The sequence below is a fragment of the Myiozetetes cayanensis genome, unplaced genomic scaffold (assembly GCF_022539395.1).
Source record: "Myiozetetes cayanensis isolate MyiCay16 unplaced genomic scaffold, myiCay2020 scf2-11, whole genome shotgun sequence".
In the NCBI taxonomy this organism is placed as follows: Eukaryota; Metazoa; Chordata; class Aves; order Passeriformes; family Tyrannidae; genus Myiozetetes; species Myiozetetes cayanensis.
This window is the reverse complement of record NW_026087411.1, coordinates 40,714,021-40,733,953: the sequence shown is the minus strand read 5'-3', so window position 1 is coordinate 40,733,953 and position 19,933 is coordinate 40,714,021. Positions and strand designations below refer to the sequence as shown.

Genomic DNA, 19,933 nt, shown 5'->3' with positions numbered 1-19,933 from the left:
ATATCGGTTAGAAACAAAGTGAGTGTGAAACAGATTCTCCACCTCTTCTCATCCCTCTCCAAAAACTAATAATATCTGCTGGCTTTTATTATTGAAAAGAATAAGCCCCCGAGTTGTAATGGCTCATGTTGAAGGACACTGTGACAATGGCAAGAGAAGGGGAAGTACGGCACCTGTGCACCTTGAAGCTATTTGCTGTCAAAGCATGCACTGGGTCTTGGGTCAGCGCATTTGGGGATTGATGGATAGGGAGTTTGGAAAAAGTGGTGGTCATTAAAGTCTGTCATTAAAGGAAGACGTGCAGTTTTGCAGACTCTCTGCAGTTCCACAGGAAGTGTAGGAATAAGAGCATGGTAAGGAAACTGAACTTCTAAGGCCTGTAGTTGTTACAGAACTGCTACAAGCTAGGGAAAGTAGTCTCCAGTGCCATTGCAGAAATCCTTATAGAACCTTTTGCGTAACATCTATCAGCATTCTTCTAATTGTCAGTTGGATCTGTGAATATATAAGCTAATGCAGTTGTCTGTGTACAATATAATATTGCAGAATCCTGCTTCTGGAGTACTGGGGTTGTGGTGACTTTGGGTTTTTTGTTTGTTTCAGGTTTGGGGGGATTTCTTGATATTTTGTTTGCTAATCCAGTAAACTCATAAAATAAACACAACAGCAAAACAACCAAAAAGTAAATCAGCTTGGCAAAATACTTGCTATTGGGAGGCGGAGCTGCTTCAGTGATGTGTGACTGCTGCAAGACAAGGTGAACACCACCTTCGGCAGATAGTCAATATTACATTGACCCTCATACCTGCTGCTAATGGTATGACCTCAGTGAACTCCTCTGTGTGTGTGTGTGTGTGTGAACTAAACTTTAGCACAGATGATTTGATTAATTGCTGAGTTTTCAGGTTCAGCTTTAGTGTGTGTGACATTCTACTTTTTCAACAAAAAAAGCCCCAATAAACAAACACAAAAGGGAAAAGTGAGAAAAATGTGAAGCACTTGATACGTGTAAGCTTTACTCAATGGCATTGTATTGTGGGGAAGATAGGGGAGATGAGGGTGTAAATTCACAGGGTACCTGATCCACGTCACAAGTTTCGCCCATAAAACCAGTGATGCTCTGTCGGATACATTTTCGTATAAAATATATATTTAATTGATGTACAATGATTTAAGACTTTAAAAGAGAACGTCTGATTTACAGTCCTACTAGACTTGAAGTTGGCAAGCAGCTGTTAGGGAGGGGGAAAAAGTTATTATAATGTGAAAATGGTTATTATCTCAAAGCCTCCATTTTCCTGGAGGATGTTTACCTTTTCCCCATTTGTACCATTAATAAGTACCAATGGTCATCCAGAAGAATGGCTTTATTATTGTGTGTTATGATCTATTGGAGTTTATTCTGGGTGAGAAGTTGTAGGGACTCATTCAGACAATACCTACGTCTGAACAAATACACAAAAATTAAATTAAATTAAAAATTAAATTAAAAACAAATACACAACCCCCCCCAAAACACCAGACCACAAAAAAATCCAACCTAAATTTCATAATGATGTTGAGTGGTATTTCTTTCCATTCTATACCTTTTTGGTTTTATCAGAAAAAGTTTGATAACATATAAAGATTCATAACATTTTAAAGGGCTATTATGCATTTATTAGGCTTGCTACCTTCTTCTGAAGGTAAAGAGGAGGACCTAGCTGTGTGGGTGCTGTTTCTTTTTTTGTGGAGATGATTTTTTTTTTTTTTGTCAAGAGGAAACTTCTACAACCTATGCCTTTGTTAGTCTTACCATTTTTCTGGCACAACCAAGAGGTTTAATGCATTCATTCCTAGATATATTATTGTAATACAGATACAATAGACTTTCAAGAAAAAAGGGAGAAAACACCCACACTGTAATTTGAATGTTAAAAAGAGTTCTTATTCCTAACTGATATATGTAAAATATATGGGTAAGAGTTGAGTTGGTTAAAAATAAAAAAAGCCCCCACAAAACTGTACTTTATACCATTACCTAACTTTGACCTTTATTTTGTAGTGACCAGTGTAAAAGAAAATGCTGAGAAGTACATGGAGATTCTAGAAGATAAACTACATAGGTAAGGATGATCTAATGGAGAACTTTGAAATCTTAAAAATGCTTGTTAATGCAGCATTGATGTGCATAAAGTGTTAGGGAATTTGCATTAGAATAATACCAAAAATAGTTCAAAGTAGGAAATTCCACAAGTGTTAAGACCTCTGTTCATGATCATGTTCAGCAGCTTTGCTGCCAGCCTGGCAGTGGGTGCAGGTAAAAGAAAGAATCACTGTTCTCCAGTGCACAGGACTGCCCTGGAACAGTGGTGGTACAGCCAGAGAATGGGCACCATGCGTGGGGTTATTGTGTCTCATTCCAGCTGGACCTGCAGGTCCTGTAACCAGAGGTGTGACCTCTTAAGCACCCAGAAACACCAAAGTTTTAGGGATGTGACAGCAGGTTGAAAAATCACCCCTTTGTTACTATGCAAAACCCAATTCTGAGCAGGGCCAAGAAGTTCCTAAACAGAACTGTGGCCATCTTTAACAAGTAAAGGCTCTCTGTCTAACAGCTTTGAAAAAATGCCAATTTGGAGTATTGTGGAAAGCAAATAGAAACCAAGACAACAATAGGGATATTTTAAGAACTGAATCCCAGTGCAGAATTTACATATTTTTATGGCTTTGGTTGTTTTTTTTTTTTGAACAAATGCTAACATTTATATTTCCTTCTCTTGCTGTGTGAAGGGGGCTCTACATGACCCCCTCCAATTTAAGGCTTTTCCTTGAAATACAATTAGCAAATATTACAGTGCTGTTCTAATGGAATCTTCTGTTGGTAAACTTTGTCGTGAACAACTATATTTGTATTGAAAAAGGCTTTCATACGTAGTCACTGGAGTTTGAGACTTAATAAAATGCAACTCACCAAATTAGCACCACTTCCATTTCCACTGCTAAGTGGGTATAATTAATAAGTTGTTGCCCTCACTGTTTTTTTGTTAAAAGAGAGGGTTGTATATATATATTTTTTTTTTTTTGCTCTCTCATACTTTTGAATATAGAAGTATTTATTTGGCTCAACTCTTAAATTTGAAAGTAATTCAGAATGGAACAAAAAATGATGGAGGATCAAGCTGTGTGTCTGTGGGCTGCCTGAATAAGATTTATACTCCATATACTCCAATCCATAAGTTTGAGACAAGTCTTAAGGACTCTAAGTGCATGGTCTTTTGGAAAACAATATTCTTTATTTAGTTTGGACAATACTCTCAGGTGCATGGTATAACTCTTGGGGATGGTCCTGTCCAGGCCTAAGGGGAAGACTTGATGAACATCGTGGGTCCCTTCCAATTCAGTAAATTCTGTGAAATCTTTTGATGCTTCTAGGCTGTATGGATTTAATTGACATATCAGGCTCGCAGAAAGAAGTAAATTTCTATTTAAATGTTAAATACTTGGACATTCTGTATATTTTTTTTCTCCTTCTAAGGACTTATCAGATAGAATTTGCAGTTGTGTGTTTTTTTAGCTTTAGTTATGTTGTGTATATATATATATTTATATAGAGAGAGAGCTCTATATTATTGAGTTGTCTATCTTACTTTCCTGCATCAGTTTCTTAAATTGCAGCACCTTTTTATGTGTCTTGATAGATGTTAATAATGAGCTTGCACCATGCTTTTTTCTTCTCTTCCTTCTACTTGTGGGAGAAATTTGCATGCTGAACTACTGGTATTCATCCTGCTTCTGTGGCAAGGATTAAAAGCTAAACCCTCTTTTTGGCACTGCTTTATATTTTGGAGGCATTTTTTAATGCCTCCAAGCAGTGGTTTAAAACAGTACTTGATCTATTCTTAGCAAATTTAAGAGTTGTCGAGTATTGTAATGTCTTTTGTTGCTTTTGTATGGAAGGGTTGACTTCCTCTGTACCGTGTAGACCTGGGCTTGTTTTAGTCCAGGTTCTCTATTGCAGCTGTCCTACAGGCTTCAAAGTTTTGCTGTTGAGGTAAATGTTCTTTCCAGACTATTCTGAGGATGCAAGTGTATCTATACTGCTGCACTGAACATGCTCTTCAGAGCTTGCCGCCAGCTTCTCTAACAGACTGCTGGGTTGTTGCCAAGATTCTAAAATTCTCCTTCCAAATTTAAGAATAAAAAAAAAAAAAAGAAAACCAAGCAACTAATGAACCACTACCCCCCCAAAAAAAAGTAAAAACCACTTCTCCTGCCCCTAGCAGAAACCCCCTAAAACTTTGCAAATAAACCCAACAAAATACTCCCCCAAAAAACACAGCACAGTGCTGGCCAAGGTTCCAGATGGTGAAGATTCAGTTCTGAACGTGTTTTTCAATATGTGCAAATGGTATTAGTCTAAAAATAGTTCATCTTAAATAATTAAGGGCTACAAATTTATTTTAATATTGGTGGAAAGAGAAAATCTGTAATGTTTTTATCACGAAGAAGTCTCTAAGATACTATGTCTTGAAAAATAAATATATTTACGCTAATAAGGTGATTTAGATATTTGTTTTTTAAAGGTTTCTGGGTCTTTAAGTAATTAACTACACCTGCTTTATAGCTTGAATTAAAAAAAGCCCAAAAACTAAGCAAGAGCCCAAGAGGCTTCCCCACCCCTTGTCTTCCCCCCACCTCTCATTTAGAGAAGTAACTTGAGGGTCTTTATCTTTTTCTGGCCTTTATACAGATACTCAGATTACTCCTTCATATATATCATAAACTAAAGAAAGAGTCCCTAAGGAAAGTTTAAGGTATAAGTTTTAAGTTTATGTTTCAGACAGCAGTAGAATTTGCATCTGGCTTATGGATGCACCTTTGAGGATGCTCTTGAAACCAAAAGAGAATCAAGTCTGGGTAGCATGAGTTCAAATAAGCCTCTAGAGCTTTTCTCCAGATGAAACATATCATTTTGCTAGGTAATGTTTCAAATAGAAACAGCCTGGGTTCAGAACCCTTCAATTTAAAATAGAGCTTTGGAGTAAAGTAGAACTCTTAGAAATGTAATTTTGGACCACTTTTGCAACAGAAGAAAATTAATGAAGAAAACTCAGACCAAAACAGCTTTTATGAAGATTTAAGTTTAAAAAAATCAATTTTATCAATTAATCCCCCCCCTTCTTTTCTCTTTTGTTTATTTTGTAAATTATTTTTTTTTTTTTTGGTGAGTTGGTGAAGGGAGAGGGAACCTAGCTTATTCACTGGAGTATGTTTTGGGAAGGTGGGGTTTTTGGTTGGGGGTTTGTTTTTTCGTGTGTTTGTTTGTTTGTTTTCTGTTAGTTGGTTTTTAAAACAAATGCAATACTTTTGACTGCAGCCTACAAAGTGCATGTTGTCAAGTAGCTTAATAGCATATGTTTGGTTAGGAGGACTACTCTTCTGATAGCCTTGCACCTAAAGGAAAAAAAAAAAAGAGGGAAAATATGCGTTGACAAAAAACCCATGAAATATATTCAGTATCTAATAGTTTTGCCCCAAAGAAGGCAAAACCCCCACTAAGTACACAGATTACTTGACATTGTTTTTTCCTTTTAAAATATAGGTTATATTCTGAGCAGTGGATTGACAGTTGTTGAGGACAGTATCCTTGATGAAAAGAATAAACAAATAGTATGTTTTGTAATTAATGCTGCTGGCTGTCTCTTTCCCAGTCACCAATATATATCAAGCCACTCCTCATATTTATACATTAAATCACTAGCTACTCTTTTCAGAATGTAAATACCATGGCCATCACTTCCAAGTTAGACCTTGCAAATCACTTACCTTTTGTTAGTAAACTGGAGATGTGCTAAAGTAGTCATAGTTAGGGTAATGAAAGCGTGTTCAGCAGAGACATCTGTCTGTATGAATATCTGAAGGGCAAGAAGTTTTGCTTCGATAGCTTCAGCCCATCACTTGAGCCATTTAAGAGGGATCGTATAGGAGAAGTTTACTGTAGTAGTCTGATCTAGCTCATAAAAATTCAGTGGAGCATCTTCTTGTGGGACCCTTGTTCTGTCACAGAAAGCGTTATTTTTTTCACCTTGCTTCTTTCCACACCAAGTGAAGGTTCTGCTGGTGCTTTATATCATTGCCATGAGTAAAGTGAGCTTCAACTGTCCAACTCTTTCAAGAACCATGAAATTCTACCATAAGTGAGCTTAAGTCATGTAAATGATTGCAAGTCATGAATTGTGCCTAGGAAAGAGTGCTATAAAGCTGTAAAAGGAGATTTAGGTTCGGATTCTGTGATTAAATGCTGTCTCCTAAATCAAAACGTAGATAAAAGTGGTCAGATATTGAAAAACGTGTGGGGTACCAATAAACACCTTTTAAATCAATGCAGATGTAGAGAAAGTACTAAGTTTTACTTGTTTAGATGTTGGAATCCAAGTCCAGACTTGGGGTTTGAAAGTATTCACTTATTTTTGAAGATACAAATAAAATAACCTGTCTTTTAAATGAAGAAAAAACCCTTGATATGTATTTCTGCATGAAAAGTCATCATCTTCTGAGTTATTTGCTAGCTCTTATGTATCTCGATGTAGGTCATGTGACATGAGCCATTGTGCATCTGTCACATATTATATGCGGTCCTGTATCTCATTAAATCTCTGTCCTAGCTTCAGTTTGATTCCCTTCCATTGCAGAGGGGGTTGTGAGAATGTGTGTGCATAGAAAAAGATTGATCTGTGTAAGAACTGTATGCGATAGCTGGAGAAATGGAAACAAATGTGTAGAACAAGATAAAAATTTTTAAAAATCTTTTAGACCCTTGCAGAAGCTGGTAAATGTTCTACAGTAAATGCGGTTATCTTATAAAGTGCTGTGCAAAACCAGGAATTCTGTTACATTACTGAAACATGCACTAAAATGACTGGTTGTTTCAGCTCAGTCTTTGGAGAGACTGCTGTGCTCTTTTTGTAATAGTACAGAGAAAAAAGTCTTCCTTTAGATTTCTCTATACCGAAGACAACTAAGTTTAAATTAATGGTGCAAATGAGCTTCATGATAATAATAAATAATGGCCAGTCTTCGCGAGCGAAGATCCAGAGAAGGTCTTTACACCTTCCAGCCTGCGCATTGGATTTTTTTAGGTGAGACACAGTGTGCGCGGAACTGAGCCCACCCTTTAATCCTAAGGTTCATCTGCCGGGGCCAAGCGAGCTTGGACGGTGGCAGTGAGATCACCGCGGAGACCCGGGTTCGATTCCCGGTCAGGGCTTCATGAGATTTACTATGAAATAACAATGCTTTTATTTTCAAGTGTCCACCTGCTATATATCCATAGAAAAATATTTGGAATTCACTGCCTCTGTGAAATTTATTAGAAACTGATAATCTGTGAAAGGTTGCCCTCTTAAGCAGATGGAATAAACGTGGTGAAATTGTTAGAAGAGAGTGTCACTTAAAGATATTTTTTTTTGGTATGCTGTAAATTATTTGATATTTGCCCTAAGAACTGGTTTTATTTGGCATACCAAGTATCTCCTGAGTGGCATTGTATGCTAACATGAAACGTTATACCTGACCCATGGCCTAAGCAATTATTGTTAAATATGATATATAGTGAAGGAGCGTCTCATAACTGAAAATACATCTTGGGGGGGAAAACACAGAGAGCAAATAAAACATCAGGAGAGACCAAAGATCTTGGGACTGTCATCTATCCTTCTGCAGGTACTCAGGACACAAGAGCGAGACCTGTCATGGAGAACTGCACCCTGAGGCAGAAGAAACCCCAGAAGGATCTGCCATCTTTCCTAATTAAACAGTTAGGGATTTAAACCTTTCTCAAGACTGCAATGATTTTCTGCAGTGAGGTGAGGTCCCTGCATCCAGCTGGAGCTTGTTAGCCTCCTGCACCCACTCAGAGTTCTGTTTGAAGTCTGACACTGTGCTGTTGAAGAGCAGCCTGGGGTAGCCAAGCCTACAAGCACAAGCTTGCAAATATTGAGCATTTTCATGACAAAACGCCTTTGTGGCCATCTACAGACCCTTATCTTCTGTAAGGGTAAGATTTCATCTTGAGCTGTTAGTGCCCCGTATGTCATGTTATAGAAACCCTGATGCCTGTCATAGGAGAACTGCTAAGGCTGCTGAGTAAGGCTTTCTGAAAGCTTTTACCTCTTGTACATCAGCAGCACAGGTGTGCTTGGGAGTGCCAGATGGCCTGTGGCAATTCTGTGTAACCCATGACCCACCTCAGTTTCACTGAGGGCTGTTCCAGCTGCTGGTAAAACCTTAGGAGTGCACAGACAGGACTGAAATGCCATCTTTGCCTGCCTCCCCCCAAGACTGTGTGTTTTCTGTTGTGCTTCCGAGGGACCGTACAGCCCCATCCCTGGCTGGATAATGATCTGATCTTATTTTGCTTACCAGCAGTTCTGCTGGTGGAGTGTTAAATGCAGGTTAGACAAAATACTAGTGACTCACTTAGTCCCTTTCTTCTTCCCAGCTGGTCTTAAGTCATACACAGCTGTGAGAACATTAGCTCTGAAATTGTGAGCAGCAGACACTTTATATGCGTTGATGCATTCCTTTATATCTCATGGCCCACATGGTGATGATTTCCAAATCCCTTATCATAACTGCCTCAGGCTGGAAACAATTTTTTTATACCAGCTGATGTAAAGATGACATTTCTTGAGCTGAGGGAATTTAATGTGATTGTACTGTTCTCTGGGCCTCAAAAGATTATGCTGTGACTTCCATTCATCACAAAACAGGGCTTTTAAGTGCCTTTTCCTAATTCCCAGATAGGAATCATGAAATTATTTTGGGGGAATAATATCATTCCAAAATAACTGGTGACAATTACACAAAGGTATTTTACTGAGCTATTTTCTGTGCTATTCTGCAAGAAAGGGGAAACAGATAAGTGTAGTAAGATGCAATACTGCAATGACTGTACTTTCCCATTTTTGAATGATAAAGCACCTGGTAGCTTTGCAAATGTGTGAAAACCTTTCTTCTTTAATTGACTCTTTGTGTTGGCTTCTTTTTTTTTTTTTTGGTGCCTTTTCTTTAAGTCATGGATACACAGTATGGAAAAGGACATGGAATCTTACTCTAATACAAGTTGTGCTCATCTTCACAGTTCCTTGTTCACTGAGGTGTGAAGATGATTGTGTGTGGTTAGGACAATGTGCATTTACTGAAGATGCAGAAATAGAGCCCTGTTCTACCTGTCTATTCTACCTGATCTCATCTCTAAGTTTGTTTTTTTAAGGGTTTCAGTCAAATGTTACTTGATTAGTTCAGAAGAAATGTGGCTGCAACCTGGCTGTTCAGACTGCCAGGGCATGCATGCATTCTCTATCAGAAACAAGGTTTTCTCATGCAGGCAGTGTTTTTAGTGCATTTGAAGATGTCATCTTCACTGAGATCTGTCCCTTTAGACAAGACATCCGGTGTTCTGAGAGTCCCGTGCCCTAAGAGGACAGGTCAGGATTAAATGCCACAATATCACATTCCAGTTTACGTGAAAATAAACAGTCTTAAAAGCTGTTTTCTTATTATTCATTCTTTTAGCTTACATACCACATGTCTCAAGTCTCCTTTATAACATACTAAGTTTCAGAAATGGTTTTGTGTTCTAAGCTGGGTATGAATGCTCTGAATAGGGACACTGCACACTGAAAAGACAATATTTCACACTGCTAATGGTCTTAGTTGTCTTAGAGCACATAGAAAAAACTGTGTGTCCTTGAAGATGCATAACTCTTTCTCTACTGTTCCTGTCTGTATGGGATATTTATTTTTTATAATGTAAAATTGATTATATAGGGGTAGTTTCCCAAAATGTTTTGTTGCTCATGACTTTGAGCTGTTATTTATGAATGGTCCTTATCTCCCTGAAAAAATGCCCTTGGATGGCAGTGAAATCATTTGTGTTGCCTACCCTTGCAAGAAAGCACTGCAGGACTAGGCCTGGTGTGATTCACTTAAGTTCTGAAAATTGGGAACATAGTTAGAAGCTTGTGCTGCTGAAAGTGAATATGGTACATAACTTGCCAGATTTGTAAATTTGGAAGAAATCTTCGTACACTTCTCTGACATCTGAAGGTATTCTTCTTAAGCCGTGGTTTGCTGTTCTTTAGAGTAAAATAGTCTCTCTTGAACATAATGAGTAGTTTTATCATACTGATTGGGTACTCAAAAAGCTTTCAAACGCCAGCACCACCAAATAACTTGTTGGGTTTCAGTAATGTTGAAAAAACAGTGCAGTGTCACCAAACTCTTATGGGAATGATCAGAAACTTTACTTTGGAGAATCAGTTCTCCTTGTTGTGGGGACATTTGCATTGTTTCAGTTACTTTATTTTTCAGTCTACGTGAGGGATGATGTTAAGAAAATAGGATTATTTTTTTCTTAGAGGCTCACGTTTTCCTGATATTCTTTTCCAGCCTGAAAACAGCAACTCTACCTTGCTTTGGAAAGGTTATGGTACTATGAATTGAAGGATTATCACTTCAGCCATGTAACTGGTAACAAGAACATAGGAACTTATGAATAAAAGTAGCATTTTAAAGAGATTTCTGTAGGGGAGGGGAAATTTTGTCAAGATTCCACTGATCTGTTGGTATTGTAGTAAGGGAAGTTAACTTGTCCAAAATATTCATGAATAAAAGGAGCTGTGAATAATGAAAAGCAAACTGCTAAGTGTGCTAGTTATTAAATTACAGGTGATTTTTTTGGTTGCTGTATTGACCCAGACTTATTTGAGAGATACATCCCCTTTTTTTTAATAGTTCTGAAAACTTCATTTTCAGAGTGATGAATTCAGTTAACAAAGAAGAAAAACTTAAGTATTCTTTCTTGCTCTGTTTTTCCCCTCTGCTTTAAATGTTTGTGTACCTTCTCATTTACTGTTCATTAATTACTTTGTCTTGAAGTTAGCAATATGAGAAAAGGAGCTTTCTGATTCTCTTCCTGCTCTTTCCTTTATTGTGTCTCCTCTGTCTCCCTTCACTGGACTTGTCTCATTTCTGGTTTGTGTGTTTTATTCTTACCTTTGTTTTTTTTCCAACTTTACTCTATAGAACACCTCTTTTTGCATATCTCCTTTGTATATCATGGAGATGGGGGAAGTTGGATAGTAGAAATACAATAAAATGTTTGATTGGCAGAAAACGTGTTCTCACCTTTAGAAAACATCAGGTTACTTTTCAAGCCACAGTGCAAATTCTCATTAAGTATTCTTATTGTCTTTACAGTCACTTACTTGGAAATGTTTGCAGTGTCCTGACAGAGTAGTATCTTAGAAGCTTTTAGTAAATGTAAATAATGTCAGAAGAAATTTGATGGTATTGCTTTATAGAAATGGATTAGCCTAGATTGAGTCTAGAGGAGAACTATTCCTTTTGTTTCTGGTTGTGGAAAGTGTATCTAATGCCCACAGGAGGTGGAAAAGAAAATCATCTTTAGAAGTGCAGGAGATTAGAGTTTGTAATCATGTTTCTACAGCGTAATGTGCATTTTATCTTCAGTGTTATCTGGTGCCATGTGCTAGTGGAGATCCTTTGATAAATTCATGTCTTATGCCAGGATAGAACTCTTGATTCCCAGCCTGTAACTTGTGTTTTCAGCACTGGCAGAACTAATATTTATACCCATGAAATGTACATTGCACAAGCAGTAAAAATGGAGGAGGGCAAAGAATGCAATCTGCTTCTTCCACCAAGTGAGAAAATATACTAAAAAAACCCACCAAAATGAAACAAAAACCAACCAAAAGAAAAAAAAGTCCTGCTACTTTTCTCTGTGGCCTCTACAATATAACACCATTGATCAAGCACTCCATGTCTTTTGTGGCAGTGGCAAAAATGTTCAGAATTTGCGGTGATAAAATGAATTCTTGATACAAAGGAAGGAGAAATTTGTTTAAATTCTTGGGGAAACATCCGCTGGTTTAAAATGTAGAGGGAGATTTTTGCAGAAAGGGAGGATGAGATAGGAAGGCTTTTTGGTCCAACGGTAGTGTGGGAAACATAATGGAGGAGGGGACAATGCAAAATTTACTTTTACACTGTAAGTCCTTGTACTGCACCAATGTGTATGTGGTATATTTTGTGCACTGTACATTTTTTAATGACTGTTTGGCTTATATATGGGATAGTAAGAAGTGAAGAAGGGCATAAGAATAACAAACTTAGAAATTGCTATAGTATTTTTTTTTCTTTCCCTTTTTTTGGCTTTTTGCCTGTTTGGAGGTGCTGGGTCACAAATACTGATTTTTAATTGGGAGGTAAGGGAACTGTGGCACATGAGTGTACAGTTTTATGAAAAGTAACAGAAAGCTCTGTTCTTTTTAGCTATTCTCAACACTGAAACTAGATCATTTTAGAGGGGAAGAAAGAAGAAAAAAAAAGGTCAGATTAGAGGCCACTTTCCAGTGCCTCAGAGCTTTAGAAAAAGCAAAGCACATGGTTGAACAGCTTTTACTAACTCTCTGTCCATATTAATTCAGATTTCATCCAGGGCTTTTTCCAAGTTACTGAATTAACTTCAGTAGTTAGTGTGCAGCATTGTCAAAGAAGAGGTGACAGAGGATTTTGCTGCTTATTCAGGGAAAAGCTTGGCCACCCCCGCCTCCTTCCCTCCAGGCTCTTTGTCTTCCATTCATTTTATTCTTAGCATAGCAAAAATCATCACAGGAGAAGGCTGAGCCTTCTAAAAACATTAAGTATTGCCCTTGCTTAAAAAGGAAATGTGATGAAAGCTCACAGCCTCTGTAGCTGGTTAGTAGTTGTGTGTTTTGTTAGGATTTTGGGGGTTTTTTGTATGCCTTTTTCTTACACTGCATTGTTCTGGTGCTGGTCAGTCATGCCTGTAAAGCTAGAGTCCAACATGGCTGAAATTCATTCATGTCACAGCCTTGTGATCTGACCCCAGGCAGCCACCAAGCCCCACACAGCCACTCACTCACTTCCCCACCAGTGGGATCGGGGAGAAAATCGAAAGGGTAAAAGTGAAAAAACTCGTGGGTTGAGATAGGACAGTTTAGTAGGGAAAGTAAAAGCTGTGCATGCAAGCAGAGCAAAACAAGGAATTAATTAACTGCTTCCCATGAGTAGGCAGGTGTTCAGCAGTGTAAGAGCATAGTGTCAGGTGAGAGGCAGTCTAAAAACTAGGGACTGAGAAACTGATGAAAACATATCCACTTACGCAGCAGACTGTTTCCAGTAATTTCATGGGACTTTTCCCAGTCTTACTGAGAAAAATGACTGTAAACTTTTCAAAGTATTTCTCTTTACCCTTCAGCATCACCTGTGCCTTGCCCAGCTCTGCCCTGCTGTTGGCTTCTCTGTAAGCTGATTTCATGCAAACCTCAACAGTCTTAGCTGTGAAGATGTGTGAGGGGAGGGAGACATACGCAAAACCATTTGTCGTTTCTGATCCATGGTATTAAGCTTCTGCTCTCTTACCAAGTCCTCTTGGTGGCTGCTTGTAGGTGAATACATGTAGTGAGAAAGAGCTGCTCCCTTCTGAACTTGGCAAGGAAATTGTTCAGAAGTGGATGTGTATTTTTCTACTGCTACCGGTTTTGAATGTGTCCCCGAAGACAAGATTCAAACTCAATTTGTGCATTTCTCAGAGGCTTTGTCATCTCTCTTGAGCAGGATTGCCATCAACAGTAGTAATGGGCATGGAGCAGTCAAGGGAGATGAGGATGGATGCCTGACAATCACCTGCCTGCTGTCCAGCAGTGCTGCTAAATTCTTCTGTCCTGTCTTTGAATGATACTTTACACAAAGCCCTGGCTGACCAATTAGATAGAAACATCATGATCATTAAAGAAGCAGAAAATAAATAAAGTATTGCCATCTACATAGCATGAGTATGAAGATGAAGGATGGCCCTATCTTGCATGCTACTGGGACAGTCTTTCCTCCTAGCATTTGTAAACTTTCATTACTTAATGTACTCACTGCTGGGAGTGTACTGTGCCAGTCTGGGTAGACACACAGGGCCCAGCAATTTTAAATATGCTGTCTGCAGCCATGCAGGATTCATTATAGCTAACAGGTCCAACCAGGCAAGATCTGTAGACCTTGCCCTTCCTTCCTTGCTCTTTTTGATCCACAACAGGATTTGGAGAGGACCTGCATGACTACAGCAGAGATGCCCTTGGATGTTTCAGAGGAACTCTGTAAGCACAGTATTGACATCAGTATTTGACCAACATTGTAATTTTTCCAGGTGTGTCTTCCTGGTTACAAAAGTTGAATTTCAAAGTACATTCTCACATGATGACAATATATCTGTCCCAACTGTATCTCTTCTAAAAGGGCAATTTTTTGCCCTGTTGTTTTTAATAGTTATGTATGCTTAATTTCTGTTCAGTCAGTAGTACAAAGAGAGATTCACATTCGCAAATTCACTTGACACTGAAAGTCTAAATCTCTCATCATCGCAGAGAGAGAAAAATATATTAGAAATTGTTAAATTTTTTATCAGAAAACAGAGGTGAATAGAAATGATAGGGGAATTGTAAATTCCTTCGATGTGCTTCCTAACACTTGTGGCCAGAGACTGTAATAAGCAATAAGAGATCAGGCTCATTATTCTAATTGCTTTGCAATATCGTGTTCTTCTCTTGGTATAAATAGCCTTTGCTGCTATTGCAGTAGTGTGCATTTGTGGCAGCTGAGAATGTGGCCTCAGTGCAAATGCTGTGCTTTCTTCCTGTGGCATTCTTTTGGAAACAAATTATTTTCTTGGATTGGAACTGGTTGTGACTTTGAAAGCTACTGAATTACTTCAGTTTCAGAGGAATTCACAGAAGTTGAATCCTTTGTGGAGTTCAAGCTTCAGAAAGTATTGAGAAAAAGTATTAAGAAAGTGTAGCACCTCAGCTGAACAGAGCTTAGGATGCATATGTAGATCCTGAGATGCATGTTTTCTAGAACTGTGGCCTAATTCATGCCTCTCCTTTATATTTGATTTGGGATCAAGTATTAAATAGTGCAGAAAAAAAAATCTCATTTCAGAGCTATTTCTATCCAACCAAAATTAGTGACTATGTGGAGCTTTTCTGTTACTGCAGGAGCCAAAGGCAAGCAGGATGCAGACTGAGTTATCAAAGTTAGTACCAAAGTTGAAGGTACTTTATCAGATTATGAACGAGGTGGGGGACAGACTAGGGTTGAGAAGCTGACTTTATGTGGACTGCTTAATAAGAGGAATTCCCAGGTAGCTTTCTCCTCATCTATCAAAGTTAAGTTTTTTACTCTTAGAATAGATTATTTGTCATAAATGTTTCACTGCAGTTAGGGGCAGAGGACCATTCCTTTTTTTAAAGAGAAATAAATAGCCCTGAAAGCAGGTAGTAAATTTTTATATTATAGATTAAGTAGTATAGTAAAAATAAACTGTAGAGTAAATACAGGGACAAAATTGAATAGTAAATTCTCACTACAAGATGCCTACCTTCTTCCCTTGTAAATTAATGAATTTCCTGTGTTTGACATGTTGATCCCATTCTTACATCCACCCTGTGTTAAGAATCAAAGTGAAAACCATCAGTTGCAGTAGTCTATCATTTTGTGTTTCCAGTGGAGATAATTTAAGTATAACACAATGACATTGAATATTGTTAGAAAGATGACAGGCCATGATTAAAGTTCTGTTCCAGGTAAAATAAATGGCTTGAGGACTGAAGAGAAAACAACAAAAATATTGGTCGGTATTGTGTGGTATCTTGTTTTTTCAATAACACTAATCAAATGGCCATTGTTGGTTTTCGCTAGAAAAATTGTTCTTCCTCTTTGTATTGAACAGACCTTTCAGGAAAGAAAAAGCAGACATAAAATATGTACATTTCATGTAAAATACAAGGTGGTAGTTCTGTCCTTAAGATGCTGTATAAGAGGTTTATTAGGGGCAAGAGAAAGATGTCATAATTCTTAGCAGACTGCTTTTAGATTTCAGTTCGGATGCTAATCTTTCAGTATGGTGGATGCAGTAGGTAATGTTTTACTGAGTGGAAAAAATGTGGATAATGAGTGTAGCTGATAAGCTTAATTTTAAAAAAAAAACATTTGGCAGAAAATACTGTCAGATATTTATGTTTTCCTGTTTACTGGGATCACTGTGAGGAGCCATGTATTTTTACATTAATATATTTCTTATTTGTTATTATTAGCATCTTTCTGTGAAAAATTCTGAATGTCTTGAGGGGAATGAATTTTTTAAAATATATGAAGGCCGTTCAGATTCACAAAATCATATAATGTGCTGAGTTGGAAGGGTTAATAGCTTTTGCAAGGTCTGAGAAAATTCCTTAGGAATCCTAGAATCCATCAAAATAGAATGTGTTTACCCTTTTTTTCTTAATTATACAATTTATAGAATTGGTGGTGTAGCCTCATTATGGATATGCATAAAATGTCATTAAAGACACTACCTGGAGCTTCCACAAGGAATAAAATGGCAATGTTACCTGCTGGGCAACAGCACAGAAAGGGGGAGAAAATAAAGGCAGTGAAGAAAAGGGTTAAGCTTTCAACTGAAAGGAGTGTAAAGACCTGTAAGGTTTGTCCCTGAGGCCAGGACCTGTAGAAATACACCTTTCCTAGAGTGAAAGTCCAGATATGGGCAAGGAGAGATGTGATACAAGCAAGGTCTGTGTAGCAGGCAGCATTAGTCTGAAGGAGACTGTGCAGTGTTTGAGTGACTGTGTTTCAGCACGGCATTTTTCTTTCCAACATACATGTTGTTGCACTTCAGTTCCATTTTTTAGGTGTTTTTTATACTGGGCTGAGTGACCATAGTGATAAATATCTCAGATGACCAGGTGTCTGAATGTGTTTGGAGTTCTCTACTATGACTTGTCTGAAATTTGGCAGATGTGAGCAAGGACGTAACTGAACTGTTGCTCTTCCTGCTCACAAAGCCAATGGGTGGGAGTTCCTAATCCCAACATAACTTAAAAGACTGTGGTGGGGGTTCTGTAGCAACACTGTAGAGGTTGGATCACTAAACAAAGACACAGGATACCTGGCTCCAGGTACTCTCTCTGCTGCACCTCCAGATGTACCCTGTGCTGCTATATCCCTGAGGAGATGTGAATGGCATAACTACTACATTGAGGGCTGGTTTTGGGGCTCAGCTCATCTTTTTCCTCAAATCTGCCCCTTCCTGCACATTTGCCTCTACTTGTGGGATGCTGTAGAAAGCAGAGTCACTGCTATCACCCATTCTTCCAGCTGCATGAAAGTTGTGTCCACACCTCTGTGCTGCACTATCATGTCCTGTCTGGGTGCACTGGATGTCTTTTGAATGGGACTGTCATGCAGAGAACTTGTCTGTACCTAAAAATATAGATATTAGAAAAGTCAGCCCAAAGCAAATTTTTCAGGTGTTGAAGATGTGGAAACCTAGAAGCTAGATGGGGATTGTGAGGATTGCTTTCTTGATTTTTAGTGATTCTGGTTCAGAATACTCTCTAGTAGGCAAAATATCACATTTTAAGAGGGTCAGCTACTTGTTGTTTTCTGGATATTGTATGTTTTATAAAGATGAAGGCAAGGTCAGAGGAGCAAATTGCTTATGCCAGAGAAAAGTACTTCAAGCTTCAGACTTTGCCCGGGAGTTTTAGCTAGTCTTCAAGGTAGATGATAAGAGTGGGTTGTCATCTGACAGGGGAATATGTGGAATATCCTTCTGGGAGCAAGTCTTGTCTTCTTCTGGAGAAGTGCGACAATAGTGCTGAGCAGCAAACAAGTGTTATCAGTGAGCTTTGAAATAAGGGAGTAGGAAGAATGTCTCCCTCACTGGGGGACAAACATGTGATTGGAATGATATGAAGTCAATTCATGAGCTTTTCGGCTCCCAAGGAAAATGGAGAGGAAAGCTACAATGCAAGGAATTGAATTGTGAAATTGAGGTTATATTGAAGGTGTTTATAGGATTAGGGAGACTCACAAGAAGAAAAAAAAAAGTGTTGATTTCCGATGTTTAGAAAAGGTGACTTTCTGGTGTGCCAGCTGAGAGAAAAAAATGTTTTGCTGTTTGTGCAGAGTCCAGGTTTTCTTTGTCCTTTTTCCTACACCTTCTTTCTTCTCTTTTTTAAGTTTATCAGCTGAGAGCTGTGATCTGGTGGGCCCTAGCTGTACCTTTGCCCTTATCAGTGCACACCATTGCACACCAGTCAGGTGGGGAAAACCAGGTTATGTGCCTCCTTCCCCTCAGAGCCTCATGTGACTCACTCATCTGCACATGCAGATGTCCTTGCTTTGTTCCACAGATTGGTTGCAGGCATCTTAAAATATAACAGCCATGGTGAAGGAGCGAGAACTGATCAGGCTGGAAACCTTTTTTTAAAGAAGGAGAGAAGCAAAGCATATTCCTGAAGTAGTAAATACTTGTTAAGTGTAAGAAGGGTTATTAATCCATGACTGTGAATTAATATGATAAACCAAATAAAACAGTGGGTTTCTGCTAACAGTAAAGCAATATGGTTGCCTTCTTTCCTCTACATATTATTACCGGATACTTTCTTTTGCTTGCCTTCCTTGTTCACTGTGTGGCTATTGCCTTAAGAAAGGCAACAAAGACATAACTAATGTTTAGTAAGAAGAGCTCATTCCTTCCCTCTGGTGAAAAATATAAATAGAAGCAAGTGACTAAAATATAGAGAAACTTTCTTTAGTTTGTGCAATAATTCAATAAAGAATGGGGATATAGAACAAAGTCTTTTGATTCATATTGTGATTTTCTCCAAACCTCAAAACTTTCCAATCATTTTAATTGTCATAATGAAAATCCCTGTTCTTTTGCCTATTTTTGTTGCATTTCATTTGCATCTTTTGTTTGTTTGTTCGTTGGAGAAAACTGCCTTTAGGGTCAGTGAATGTAGAGTTAATATATGTGCCATGTATTGGGAAAAGATAAGTATGTGGCTTCCTGAATCCACACCTTATTGTGGCTCACCTGTTAGAAGAAGGTTGTCTAGAGTATCTCTTCTTAGTGATGGGTAATCTCACCTCTTGAGTTAGTTTTTGATTATGCAGTTTCTAAATAGATGTCTTACTATATAACCTTTTAGCTTCAGTCTCACTCTCTTGGCTTTCAATGTGTGGGTTCTTACAGGGATTTCCCTTAAAATAAGCAACATCATCTTATCAAGACACAGTGTTGACCTCGGGGTGTTACAAACCACTTTTAACAATTCACTCACTAAGGGACATTCCTGAAAACTGTAGGTGATGAGGTTTACTAGTAATGATGTCGATTCCAATTTGCTTTTGAGGATGTTTTGGGAGACTTTATTCTGTTTTGGTTTGGCCTTTTTTTTTTTTTTTTATGGGTTTAATATAAAATCTTTTTACTATTTTTATATGGGCATGTTTTCATTTAGACTATAATGTTCAGGAACTGAATGTGCCTTTTGTATATATACAGAGCCCTGAATAGAAAAGTCATGTTCTTGTAGTTCCAATTTGCACTATAAATAGCTTTAGAATAATGTTGTGCTGAGAGCCATAGAGAGAGCCCCCACTGATATCTCCCAGAATCTTGTGAAAAGACAGAGGGGCAATGTTCTTTGGACTTCAACAAAGAGAGAATCCTTGCTGGGTATGTCTCTAGACATGAATTTCACCCAACATCATAAGCAGATTGAAGATATCCTCTAGTTTCCTTTTACCCTCAGGTCTCTTATGGCTCTTCCTAGAAAACTGCCTGGGACTTGGTAAAAGCATGGGCAATTACAATGTCGATTGCCACTTTATGAAGAGAACTCAAGGATAAATCTCTTTGTTCCATATTAATTTCCTCCTGTCCATAAACAGCTCTGTTTCTCTGACAGTTCTTTAATCATCATCAACTTGACTTAATGCAGAATTGTTTCTGCTATGTACTTTTTGTTGCTGTGGATGTCTCAGCCATTCTTCAAGTCAA

At 38.2% G+C, this 19,933-nt stretch overlaps 1 protein-coding gene across 5 annotated transcripts in view; it reads left to right on the top strand.

Annotated features, from left to right (window-relative positions):
* Positions 1-19,933, top strand: part of DISC1 (DISC1 scaffold protein) — a 188,727-nt gene that overhangs the window by 141,947 nt on the left and 26,847 nt on the right. For 4 of the 5 annotated variants that reach the window (XR_007628977.1, XM_050315928.1, XM_050315929.1 and 1 more), the window contains exon 10: positions 2,045-2,105. The exons of the other annotated variant lie outside the window; for it this stretch is intronic. Coding sequence is in view for 3 of the 4 variants with exons in the window: in XM_050315928.1 (XP_050171885.1) it covers positions 2,045-2,105 (61 nt within the window). In the remaining variant the exon portion in view is untranslated. The remainder of the gene's footprint in view (positions 1-2,044; positions 2,106-19,933) is intronic. 5 annotated transcript variants of the gene reach the window in all.